The sequence below is a fragment of the Globicephala melas genome, chromosome 12 (assembly GCF_963455315.2).
Source record: "Globicephala melas chromosome 12, mGloMel1.2, whole genome shotgun sequence".
Classification (NCBI taxonomy): Eukaryota; Metazoa; Chordata; class Mammalia; order Artiodactyla; family Delphinidae; genus Globicephala; species Globicephala melas.
In genome coordinates this window covers 11,794,607-11,807,111 of record NC_083325.1, presented here as the reverse complement: position 1 = coordinate 11,807,111, position 12,505 = coordinate 11,794,607, and the positions used below count along the sequence as shown (strand labels likewise).

The 12,505-nt window shown below is 47.3% G+C and overlaps 1 protein-coding gene across 1 annotated transcript in view; it reads right to left on the bottom strand.

Moving 5' to 3' along the window:
* Nucleotides 1–12,505, bottom strand: part of MERTK (MER proto-oncogene, tyrosine kinase) — a 113,529-nt gene that overhangs the window by 80,645 nt on the left and 20,379 nt on the right. Inside the window, exon 2 of the mRNA XM_030837361.3 lies at nt 8,152–8,572. Coding sequence (XP_030693221.2) covers nt 8,152–8,572 — 421 coding nt within the window. The remainder of the gene's footprint in view (nt 1–8,151; nt 8,573–12,505) is intronic.

Sequence of the window (12,505 nt, the reverse complement as noted above, 5' to 3'; positions counted from 1 at the left end):
GGCAGGAGCTGAATGTCACAATGCTTAGAGGTCACCAGGAGAAGACGGAAAGAGACCTCACAGGACAAATATCTCCAAATAACAGGCTAGCTGACGCTTCCCCTAGAATCTGCCAGGATATCAAGGTGACAGGAAGGGGCTGAAGAAAGCGGGAGGGGAGCAGGCGTCTAGGACGATGCGCTGCCCATCGTGGGTAACACCCAGAGGCTGGATGGTACGACGTGGCTTTCAGCAGCTCCTGCAGATTCTCCACGGCTGACCTGTCTAGTCTTAGCAGTTCCAAGGGAAACCAAGGTTACGGCTACTGAAGAGAGGATCCTTTCTACTCATCACTTTACAAGAAGCAACATTTTCTTGAGGCAAGACTCAGGGAGGGGCTGGCTGCGGCAGACGATGAGATCTGACAGGCTGAGGACACCTACGCCCTCGGAAAACTGGGCTCTGGCTCACGGCCTGGGACCCCAGTGCTGTAGCAGGCTTGCTGCGTGACTCAGTGAGCCAGGGACCGGAGAGGAAGTGAAGGCCAGAGAGGGAGGCAGGGCACATCCCCAGGGGGACCGCACCCAGCCCAGGTATGGTCAGCACTCCGGGAACCCAAGAAGCCAGCAGGCACAAATGACCTTCGGCAGCAGAAATCAGACCACACAAAAAAGTCCAGGAGTACCTTCAACTAACCAGCAAGGAAAATTCAGACTAGGAGTAAAGCACGAGAATGCAAAGGGAACGTCATCAAAACTTGGTCTTTACTCATTCGCATCAGGCAGGATCTAGCGTCACTGGGTGAAAAGGACAACGTGTCTGCGTTCATTAGCAAGTCCAGATCCATCTTACCTATAGCACAGGAAACGTTTTTCACAAATAATTCTCTTGTTGCTTTCTAGACATCACGTAAAGGCTCCCAGGATGATGGCAGTGTTGGGGGGTGGGACTGGAGATGGGCGACAGGCTCCCAGGATGACGGCAGTGTGTGTGGGGGGGGTGGGACTGGAGATGGGCGACTGGTCCCCAATCTCCTCCCTCTCCCCCGCAGAAACAGCAGGAAAGGCTCTGAGCTCAGAATAGCAACCTAGGCATTCGGACAATGACTGAGTAAGGAGTTCCAGAAAGAACACAGAAAGGGGAGGAGGGAGGCATCATTCAGGAAAATGTCCAGAACTGGCGATACGGGTCTTCCCTAACCTGACACCTAGGTGGGCAGCACAGCAAGAGAGACAAGACCCACCAAGGGGCTTCACCAGGCAATGTCACACCTCAAGACAAAGTGGAGACCCCCCAGAAGCTTCCAGAGAAAAGAAAGGCAGGTGATTTATGAGTGAATCAGAAACGTGTCATGCTTCTCAAGAACAACTGTGAGAGCGAAAAGGAAACAGAGCAATGATTTCAAGATGACAGCAGGAAATTATTTTCCTTTAAAATTCTGTATCTGGCCAAACTACCTCAAGGTGGAGGTGGTAAAAACATGGCATTTTCAGACACGTGAGGGCCCAGCAAGTGAGTAGAGGCTGGGCTCCAGGCCAAGGTGACGGGGTAAAGCCAGGAAGAGGGGGAGCTGGGCTCCAGGGAACAGACGCTGGAAGTCAGTAGGAACAAGGCTCCCAAAAATGAAAGCAAAGTTGACTCAGCCACAGACCCCAGACCTGGAGGGCAACGTGTCTGGGCTGCAGGAAAAGGGACAGATCCAGGACTGGCACCTCCAAGGAAAAACACCAGTCCTGAGAATCTGGTCATTTTGAGAGGAGGTGCATTATTTTCCTTTAAAAGGTGGGGGGACAATGAGCGATTGAAACTTAGACAATTCAGTGAACCAACAGGCAAGGAAACTATTAAATTCAGGAAAATCAAAAAGCTCTATAACAAGTACGATGTAATTACAGTTGACTACATGATTTGGCTGAAAATAGCATTTCCATAGCCACAAAAATTGTGAACTCTGGGTACTGATTTAACCACAGCTATGAGTAGTACCCTATTAGATTAACACACCATGCTGGGGCCTGGCACGGGCATGCACACACACCACACGTACACATACACACACACACGACTCATGGACTGAATATCTCTGGAAAGCTACCCAGTAAACGGGTCACCTCAGCTCCCCACTGGGAAAGAGCAAGGGGGCTGGAATGCAAGAGATAACTTTTGGACAGTTAGACTACTTTACCGTGTGCAGGCACTTAAAAAAAAAAGTATAAGAATTCCATCAGCTTTTGGTCAAACATCTGAACAGGGGAAGACCAAAGAAACCACAGATTCTGCCACAGTGTCTAGACAGGAACCACCTGGAGAGAGCCATGGCGGTGGGACAGCAGCTGCAAAAGCCCATCACACCAGCATCCCCTCAGCTGACGTAGCCCCAGGGCATCCTACAAGGACACACAGCATCTCTCTGGCCCTCAGACCTATTACAACTAGGCTGGCCTGCTCAGAAATGGCTCGCAAGGAGTACCTAAGCTCTCAAGCCTTCTTAGAAGACATATAAAAAAGGACCAATATTGGATGAATGCCTAGAGTAGTCAAATTCACAGGGAAAGAATGTGGAATAGAGGTTACCGAGGGCTGGAGGGGAGGGGGAGTGGGGAGTTAGTGTTTCACGGGTATGGAGTTTCAGTTTGAGATGATGAAAGAGCTCTGGAGATGGATGGTGGTGACAGTGGCATGACGTCGTGAATGTACTCAAGGTCACTGACTTGGATATTCAAAAAGGGTTAAAATGGTAAGTTGTTTTTGTTTTGTTTTTTTTGCGGTATGCGGGCCTCTCACTGCTGTGGCCTCTCCCGCTGCGGAGCACAGGCTCCGGACGCGCAGGCTCAGCGGCCATGGCTCATGGGCCCAGCCGCTCCGCGGCACATGGGATCTTCCCGGACCGGGGCACGAACCCGTGTCCCCTGCATCGGCAGGCGGACTCTCAACCACTGCGCCACCAGAGAAGCCCTAAAATGGTAAGTTTTATGTTATGTGTATGTTACCACAATAAAAAAAAAAGCCATGAAAAATGGAAAGAAAAACTTTTAAAAGAAATACAAAGACGATCCACTGCTAAGCATCCTGTTTTACCCTCTGCCGTCGTTCAAACGGCGCTGACAGCATTCCATGGATCACCCGAGTTCAGGGATCTTGGACAAAACCTGAGCTGAAAGGAAGTCTGAATATAAAGCAAGTCCAAAAGTCTCAGGGATCAATGGCTAAAAATAACTTTTCCAGCTGATGGTTTGGCTCAACAAATTAGGTTCTTACTTTCTAGATGTTTGGCTGATTTCTCATGCACGATTCCATTTTGGGGTAAAGAACAGCCAGCAATGGTACCAGGCAGATGCACACCCGCACCCCACCCCGCCTGTGGCAAGGGTCTCGGCACACAGCGCCTGCGGGGGCGCCGCCAACACAAGCGTCTCAGGCGCCAGGAGCCCGCAGGGACCCAAACTACCTACTTAACATGTTTACCAAGAAAAGGTAGGAAGAAAGTAAAATCCTTCTAGCTTTAGCTACTGGGAAGGATGCCAGAATTTAAAGAGTACTGGGAATACCTAGACTACAAAGAAAACAAACATCAAATACCTTCCCTCCTCCATAAATTACCCAATAACTAAATGTGCTGGGCCTGTCAGTTTACAGGAACATCAGCTTCTGTTTTTGCTTGAGGGTGAGTCTCCCCAAGTCTTCTGATCTCAAGGCTGGTGCCTTCCTGATGAGGGAGTGTTTCTGCCGAAGCGAGAGAGCTTTCTACACCCCATACCAGATTTTAGAGCTACGTCCCACAAATTACACCGTCCTTTAGAGACTTCAGGGGAAGCTCTTGGCTAAGGAGGGTCCTGGGGCTGGACGAGCTGATAACAGGTGTAGATGGGGCGGGATACTGGTTGGAGTGTCAAGGGGGATGCTCAGCCTGGTGACCTAAGTCCCACAGTCTAGCAACTGCTTTCAAGTGATGTACCATGCACGGGGTGGTGGGGGGTAAGTAGGGAGGCTGGTGTGGATTTTCAGTATTCACCACCAAGCTATCAGTTAAGAATACTCCAACCTACTAGCAGACACTGAATGCTTCCTACACCCATGAATGAAAGATGACTCGACTCTATCAATAATAATAGACATCTAAGTGAATCGTGAACTGTTAGCACAGCATAGACCCAGCTCAAGAGGGCATCTGGATTTGAAGTCCCACATCAGTTATTTCTTCCCTTGTGTATGCCACCAACCTTGGCATTTTGAAAATAATTTTTAAGGTTTTCCCTTTATAATTTCATTTGCACTCTCTATAAATGAATCTGTTTTACAATAGCAAGTTACAGTGGCATTAAAATAAATATTAAAAATATTAAATAATAATTAAATATAAATATTAAATAATATTAAATATTAAAATATTTTGAAGACTTTTAGCAATATAGGTAAATGTTCATCATACAATGATAAGTGCATGAAATAAGACATACATCTATGTAATAAAATACTAATTTGATTTCAAGCATCTTAGAGTTCTATATGCTTGGAAAAGTTTTCTTGGGGTTGTGGGCCATAGTTTCCTTCTCTGTACTTGTTTGGTATCTTCCAAGTATTTAACAAAATACATATAACTATGAAAACAAAATACATATGTAACTATTAAAATAACTTAAAAAATGCACATATAGAGGAGCTAAGACCAAGTAGTTTCAGAAATCTTCTGAGGATACTCTCACGCATGACGCCAAAACAAATCTCCTTTAAGCTTTCCAGGGTACATGGGACTCATGCTGAAATGCCCGTGAGCTCCTCCTATCATTCCCACCCTCCCACACCTAGTTTCAATAAACTGAGGGTTGACTACAAGATGTGGTCCCCCCTGAGCAGCAGAAGTGTCCTTCCCTTGGTCCTGATGCAGGGCCCTCCTCCCCTAAAGGCCAAATTTAAAATCTGATGGCAACACTACCTTAAACACACCAACAGCACCTTAGCGCTTCTGCACTTGACGTTTGAGTCTTCCTTCCCCTCCATTCTGTTCATAAGCAGGAGGACAGGGACCAGGTCTGTCCTTCGTGTCTCAATGCCCAGACGTTCAGGGCAAGGCTGGCTGATTTTATAACTAGTGGGCGGTTGCCTGTGTTGTGATTTGAAAACAAAATCTCTATTCCTTGTGTCCAAAATGATGTCACCAGTCAATGTTCAAGCTTTCCTTAGTGTAAATTACTTATCCCATTCTTGCCTTCCTTTGGAAAGGAAAGCACTATGATAGCCACTGTGAGAGAGTGGAAGGAATAACAGATGAAAGTTCCAGTGCTTTAAATCTGCACGCCTCTTAAACTACACCTTCAACCGGGACAGGTTTTGTTTTAGGATCAAAGACCAGAAGCGTGACTAATCCTAATGTTTAGAATGAGGAGTTTGGGAGTTTAAGTGTGGGGCGGGCAAAAGCCAAGGGTCTGCATGATATGAAAGAGAAAACATGAACCAATATCAGGCTAAGAGAGTTAAACGCAGCATCCGCAATCCTGCCAGGCTTCAGCGACTCACAGCTGCTTCGTATTTAAAGCACAAGTGCAGGTGCAAACTGTGGACTCCCCGATCTGGAGACCTAATTATTTCAAAATTCGTGTCCATTCTGTCCTTTTTTATTATAATAACCTTATAGAAAAATGGTTCTGTGATCTAACTTAAAATACTTTGCGTTTTTCTTTATAGTTCCTCTGACCCCTGCCTATATACGGACATCTATCTTTTGCACATTCCCTTAAATAAACGTGGTCCATGCCGGCCCTGTTAGTGGCAACTCCAGCAAAGTTGCAGGCTAACGAATTCCTGATAAAATGGCATCTATTGAAAACCTAGAACTAGTGTTTAACTCTTCACTGTTTCTGGGAACCAGAGTGGATTTCCTCAGGGCCCGTGAAGATTTGAGAAGAGAGGATACTGCAGGTGTGCATATCAGGCTCCCTGGTTGAGGATGACCAGCTTACTACCTAGTGATCCTGGGCAAGACACCCTACTCTTAAGGACCTCAGGGTCCTCATATAAAAGACATCAAATTAGGGTCTCCAACATCCTTCTCTCTTGGGAAGAAATGACACAAATATTGATAATCTTCATCAAGACTTCACTGAATCACCCACAGCTACAGTGCTGCCTGTACGTTACTTTAATCAAGTTGAAGAATATCCTAATGGTGGACTTACTGCTGTTCCAGATATTACTCAGTTCAGCTGAGTGTCCCTCCTTTGCAAGAATTCTGATCACGAAATTTGCTTAGTTGGGAGGTCACGTAAGATTTTTTTCTCTTCCAAATGAGTTTATGAGAGTCCAGCGGAATACATGCAAAAGTATACATTCTTCTCTAAAGTTCTCAAAATATCACCCAGTCACCTTCTGAACTCTAAAAACATCAGTTCAGAATAAGACACTGTCTAAGTTTAAAAACTCTCCAAATCTTTTGACTATCTAATGGCCCCTTAGAGCACACCTAGAGCTGCCGGTCAGGCAGTCCAAACCCATCTCCTTGGCAAGAAGACCAGGGAAGATGCAGCGGCTCACCCACGGTCTCATGGGGGCTGGTGGCAGGACCCCCACTTGGGACTCGCAGCCCAGAGAGCAAGGCTGTGCTTTCCTCCTAAATGACCCCGGGTGAGACAAATGTGCCAGCTTTTTGTTTCTATAAGCCCTTAAACCTCATTCATTATGAAATGGTGATTTTAATTCTCCCATCAGAAGCTGTGTCTATATAACGGAAAAACATCTGTGTTTTGTAGTTGATGGAGAAAAAAATATAGCCATGGGCAAGACACCCGAGTCTTGACACTGGCGGAGAATGGCAGCACGAGAGACCCAGCCAGAGGTTAAATCGACCAACGGGAAATGCGGAAATTGTTTTTTTTCCTTGATGATGACAAAGATAACTTGGAAAATGCTAAAAAGGGGGTCATCTTATGAATGTGTTGACACGCTAAACTCTAACTGGAGTCATCAGGTCTATGGTAACCCCGAGGTGGTTTTCTGAAAAGGAAACACACAATGATTCACCAGAAGACATGACACAGTCTGGAAGGGGCCCAAACATCAGGTTGGAGAAAGTAAAAACACAGCAGATCAAAGAGGACTCCACTCGGAGTGGAGGAATCCCAGAGAAAAGCCTATTGAGTCAACGCTGCTGGGCTCCGAATTCATTTAGAAACTTTAGTGACCACAGTCCACCTAATTCTAAAACTGTACATGCCAGGAAGTCCTGATATAAACACAAACAAACAAAACCCCTCCTGGCTAAGAGGAAAGAGTAGAGAATGAAAAGGGACGGTGAGAAGAGAAGCAGCTGTCTCACTGTCTCCAGCATCTGCGGTATGAGGACTCAATCCTTGGGACGATGGATTATTCCACATTTATGTCCTGGCCTGGCTTATCCTCGTCACCCCCTCCAACTCACTGGGCCTGCCCCTGCCAACACAAAGTAGAATGCTGAGATGGGGGGCCACGTGGCCGAAGATCTGTCTCAATTCCCCAGACTTCACACTTTCCGCCTCCTTCCTACCCCAACAGGAGGGCAACATCTGCAGCCGCAGGGGGTGCTGGGAGAGGGAGAAGGGAGAGGAGATAGGGCAAACGAAAGGGGTGGAGGGCTGCCTTGTTTCACAAGCTCCACGCCCACCTGGTGAGTTAGATGTCTCCTCCTACCAGGCAGGAACACTCTTCTCACCCACTGGGAGAGCTCTTGAGTCCAGCAGGCCTTGACAGGACTTACAGGCCAGCGGGGAAGAGCATTTGATCACCAAGAGTTCCAGTAGGGCCAAAAGCCAATAGAAAAGAAATCAGCAATACAATCAGCTATTAATCTACCCTCTAAATGGACCAGTGGGGTTGCTAACACAGAAAACAGAAGGCTGTTAGTTCTTTACAAGCCTTTTGCTTTTGAATCAGCAAAAGCACAACAACAACTTTTTTTTTTTTTTTTTTTTGCTGTACGTGGGCCTCTCACTGCTGTGGCCTCTCCCGCTGCGGAGCACAGGCCCCAGACGCACAGGCCCAGCGGCCACGGCCCACGGGCCCAGCTGCTCTGCGGCACGTGGGATCCTCCCGGACCGGGACACGAACCCGTGTCCCCTGCATCGGCAGGCGGACTCCCAACCACTGCGCCACCAGGGAAGCCCCACAACAACATTTTAAAAGAACGGAAGAAAGAACACTTACCTGAAGGAAGCGATGATTGCTGTAACTTCATCATCTGGATAAAATTGAGTAATTGCATGATGGGCCCCCAGCAATTCCTTCCCATCTTTCCACCAAGAAATAGTTGCACTGTCCTGGTATATATTAGGTATGTTGATCGAGCAATTAAACTTGACATCTTTGTGTTCAGAAAGTATTATGTGGCCAACCGTGTGATTAAACGCAAGAGGCAGTAGGGACGTGGACCTGGCGGAGGTCACTCTGGGAAGAGCTGCATTTCCGGTGTGCGGTCTTCCAGGCTGGATGGGTGGAAACGTGGAGGTGGGCTGGAACCCACTGGTGTGAAGAAAGGAAAATGGTGTGTGGGCAGTCTGCAGCCTTCCCGGGAAAGATCTGGGGAACAGCGGGTTGGGCTTGGTTTCTTCGCTCACCTCAGCGACAGCTGCAAAACAGAAGATTGGATTTTTAGCCTTTTAAATAATGGAGTTTTCCAAGTAGGTCCCCAACTTAATAGGCCATGATGAGAGAGTGACGGGCATCCTGAATGTCCTCAGAAAGCATGAGCGGAATTTATTTAACACACACGAATAGTGTGAATATTCTCTTTCACAAGTTCATTCATTCGCTTACTTCCTTCTTTCTAAAGAATACGTAAGAAATATAATGCCCCGTCAAAACTTTTTCTTTTTCTTTTTTTAAATTGAGACATAATTGATATATATATATATATATAAAACATATTTGTTTCAGGTGTACAATGCAGTGATTCCATACTTATATATTTTGCCAAATGATCGCTGCAATAAGTCTACTTAATATCCATCACCACACATAGTGAGACACTTTTTTTTCTTGCTACCCTCTTAGCAACTTTTAAATATATGATACAGTACTATTATCTACAGTCAGCATTAACTCCATTGCATCGCCAGGACTTACCTATTTTATAACTGGAAGTTTGTATCTTTTGACCACTTCACCCATTTTTTTTTTTTTTTTTTTGGCCACCGCGCTGTGTGGCATGTGGAATCTTAGCTCCCCAACCAGGGATCGAACCCACGCCCCTTGCATCGGAAGCACGGAGTCTTAACCACTGGGCCGCCAGGGAAGACCCTCACCCAGTTTTTGAAATTCGTGACTCATTCCAAATCCCTCACACCCATCTCACCAGCATGGCAGGCAGGTGATGGCGCCTGAGATCACCTTCCTACTGTCTTCTCAGTCACAAGACTATGCTTGGCCAACAGTCTTGCAAAGGCTGCTACTGGTCACAAAGGGGCGAGTTTACAATTCTTGTGCCTCAGCATGACCCACCCTAAGCATGGGGGAAAAGAAATCAACATGTGCTTATGTCACCAGCTATAGAATGACTTGGCGCTTCCAGCAAAATGCTTGCCTGCAGGAATAGACCTGGAAATATTTTGATTTCATTTGACCCACAAGAATTTCTAAAAATATAGGCTCACATCAGTTGTACTTTTAGTTTTTTTTTTTTTTGTGGTACGCGGGCCTCTCACTGTCGTGGCCTCTCCCGTTGCAGAGCACAGGCTCTGGACGCGCAGGCTCAGCGGCCACGCCTCACGGGCCCAGCCGCTCCGCGGCATGTGGGATCTTCCCGGACCGGGGCACGAACCCGTATCCGCTGCATTGGCAGGCGGACCCTCAACCACTGCGCCACCAGGGAAGCCCATACTTTTAGTTTTAATGGCATTTTTGGAACGTACATTCTATACTAGTTGTAATTTATTCAAATACATTGACCACGGGTGGTGAGACAGGCAGGGAGGAGAGACACAGGCTGGCACCTTGTGGGTGAGTGATGGGGGTACACAGAGGCACCTCATGCCTCCTGTCATGCTCAGGACGTCATTCCTTCCTGCGCTCCTGAGTGTGAGTGTGCAGGGGGTGCTGACTTAGCAAACAAGAACAAAAGACACCCAGTTAAACTTGAATTTCAGATAAACAACAAGTAATTTTTAGTATAGGGACTTCCCTGGAGGTCCAGTGGTTAAGACTTCGCCTTCCAGTGCAGGGGCTGCAGGTTCGATTCCCGGTCGGGAAACTAAGATCCCACATGCCTCGCGGCCAAAAAACCAAAACATAATACAGAAGCAATATTGTAACAAATTCAATAAAGACTTGAGAAATGGTCCACATCAAAAAAAAAAAATCTTAAAGAATGTTTTTGAGTATAAGGATTCAGTTAAGTACTTATTGGGTGAATGGAGGTACAAGCAGATTTGGGGGCAAAAGCGGGGATCTGAGAATTTATACCTCTGGCTTCCTCCCTGCAGGTCACTCTGGACCACACTTATCCCTGAATGGAGGGCCGGGGCTCCTGCCAGGGAGTCCTCTCCATCCAGCTCTCTCCCCCCAACCAGGTCAACTCTCCCAGTTGCTGCATTTGGGAACTGCATCCGGGGTGAATGCCAGGTTGGAGGACCAGAGGTTTCACTATAAGAAACGAGGGAGAGCTCATTGCTTGTCCTTGAGGCTGAGATCTCAGGGGCTCTGGGAGTGCAGGGGTTCTCTGCAGGCTCTGGGGGAGGGCTTTGTGGGCCGGCTGCTGGCTGGCCTTGAGCTCAGTCGTCCAGACAGATTAGTGTGCTGTGATGGGAGTGATGATTTATTCCAAGGAGTGGAGGTCAGGGTGATTCTGCAGAGAGGGGCCCCTGCCTCTCCTGTCGTCCCCACGCCAGGCAAACTTTATGTACAGGGATGGTAGGAAGAGGTGAAGCCCATCTTCTCTGATTTGGGGGGTCCCTTCTGCAGTAATGGATGCTCCCCATCTTGTCTGATTTGGGGATCCCTCTGCAGTAATGGCTGCTCTAGCTATTTATCTTATGCCTGTAGACCCTGCTCAGAACACTCTTTTTCTACAGGCTTCAAAGCACTTACAGTTCACCTCTGCCTCTTGGAGGCAAACTTACCTGCAGTCTTTCCTATTTCTTGAGGTGGGGAGTCAGGGGTTTTGTCCAAATAACTTTTTTTTTTTTCTTGTGTGTTAAATATAAGGTAAAAAAGTAGAGTGGGAGAAACAAATGATGCTTCCTTTGGTTTGTTTAATTTCCTTAAAAACACTGAACATTCCTGGGACTTCCCTGGTGCTCCAGTGGTTAAGAGTCTGCCTTCCAATGCAGGGGACACAGGTTCAACCCCCGGTTGGGGAACTAAAATCCCACATGCGGTGGGGCAACTAAGCCTGTGCGCTCTGGAGCCCGTGAGCCACAACTAGGGAGCCCACGTGCTGCAACTACTGAGCCCGCACACTCTGGAGCCCACCTGCCGCAACTAGAGAGAAGCCCCGCACGCTGCAGGGAAGAGCCCACGCACCACGATGAAAGTTCCCGCACGCTGCAACTGAGAGCTGACGCAGCCAAATAAATAAATATTAAAAAAAAATTGAGCATTTCTAATTATAAAGGTAACACAAGTCTGTTGTAAAAAGTTCAAATATTTATGGGAGCACAGAAAGTATAAAATGGAAACCTGTTTTGTCATCCCAACCGTGCAAGATAACCTCTGGTTATAGTTTGGGGTATAAGCGTTAGTTTACTATGAGCTGCTCACTGAACGAACTAATGGCAAAGCCATCCAGTCAGATGACATCACTGAAACTGGGGAGCAGTCAAACCCCGTAATCACTATGGATGGTTTAAAAGGTAACTGATCTCCACAATTTCATTTGCCAGAAGCTGGTAGTATGATTGAATTGCCAACAGATATTTATATAACAGCACCTCCAGGTCTAAGATTTGCTGTGACTGTCTAATGAGATACGGAAAGGCACTTGCCCCAGAAGACAGGCAGCAGAGGGTCCCAGGAGTTAAAGGGGGGAGGGGACACAGCTAACTGTGTGCTCGTGGGAGGCTTTCCCTGATCTCTCCACCGCCACCCTGTCTAGTTAAACCTCCCAGGTCAGGTGCTGGGACCCTCCCCTTTGTAACATCTGTAATTTCTCATTCAATTCTTTCTCCCCTGCCGGGTTGACTGAAAGTCCCCCACACTGTAGTCAGTTCCTCGGAGGTGCTCAAAATAGGTTTGTTGAATGAATAGGTAAGGGCATGAATTAAAGGAGGGGTAGGGGAGGGTTGACAGGGTTTCAAGGGGCAGAGGTGGTGGAAAACTGGAGTGAAAGGAAGAGGTCCTCATGGTTTGGGAACACCAGTTTAGCTGCAGGGTGGTGCTTCTGTGCTAGGAGAAAAATGAGAGATACAGTAAAATGAGGCTGAACGTGGAGAGCCCTGAATCGCCGCGGAGGGAATAGGGATTCCTGGAAGGTTTCTGAGCAGTGGAGGGAGAAGATGAGAGCCGTGCTTGACTGGGGCGTGGACATCTGCCTGAGAGGGAGGAAGGAGGAGGCCAGGACGTAGGA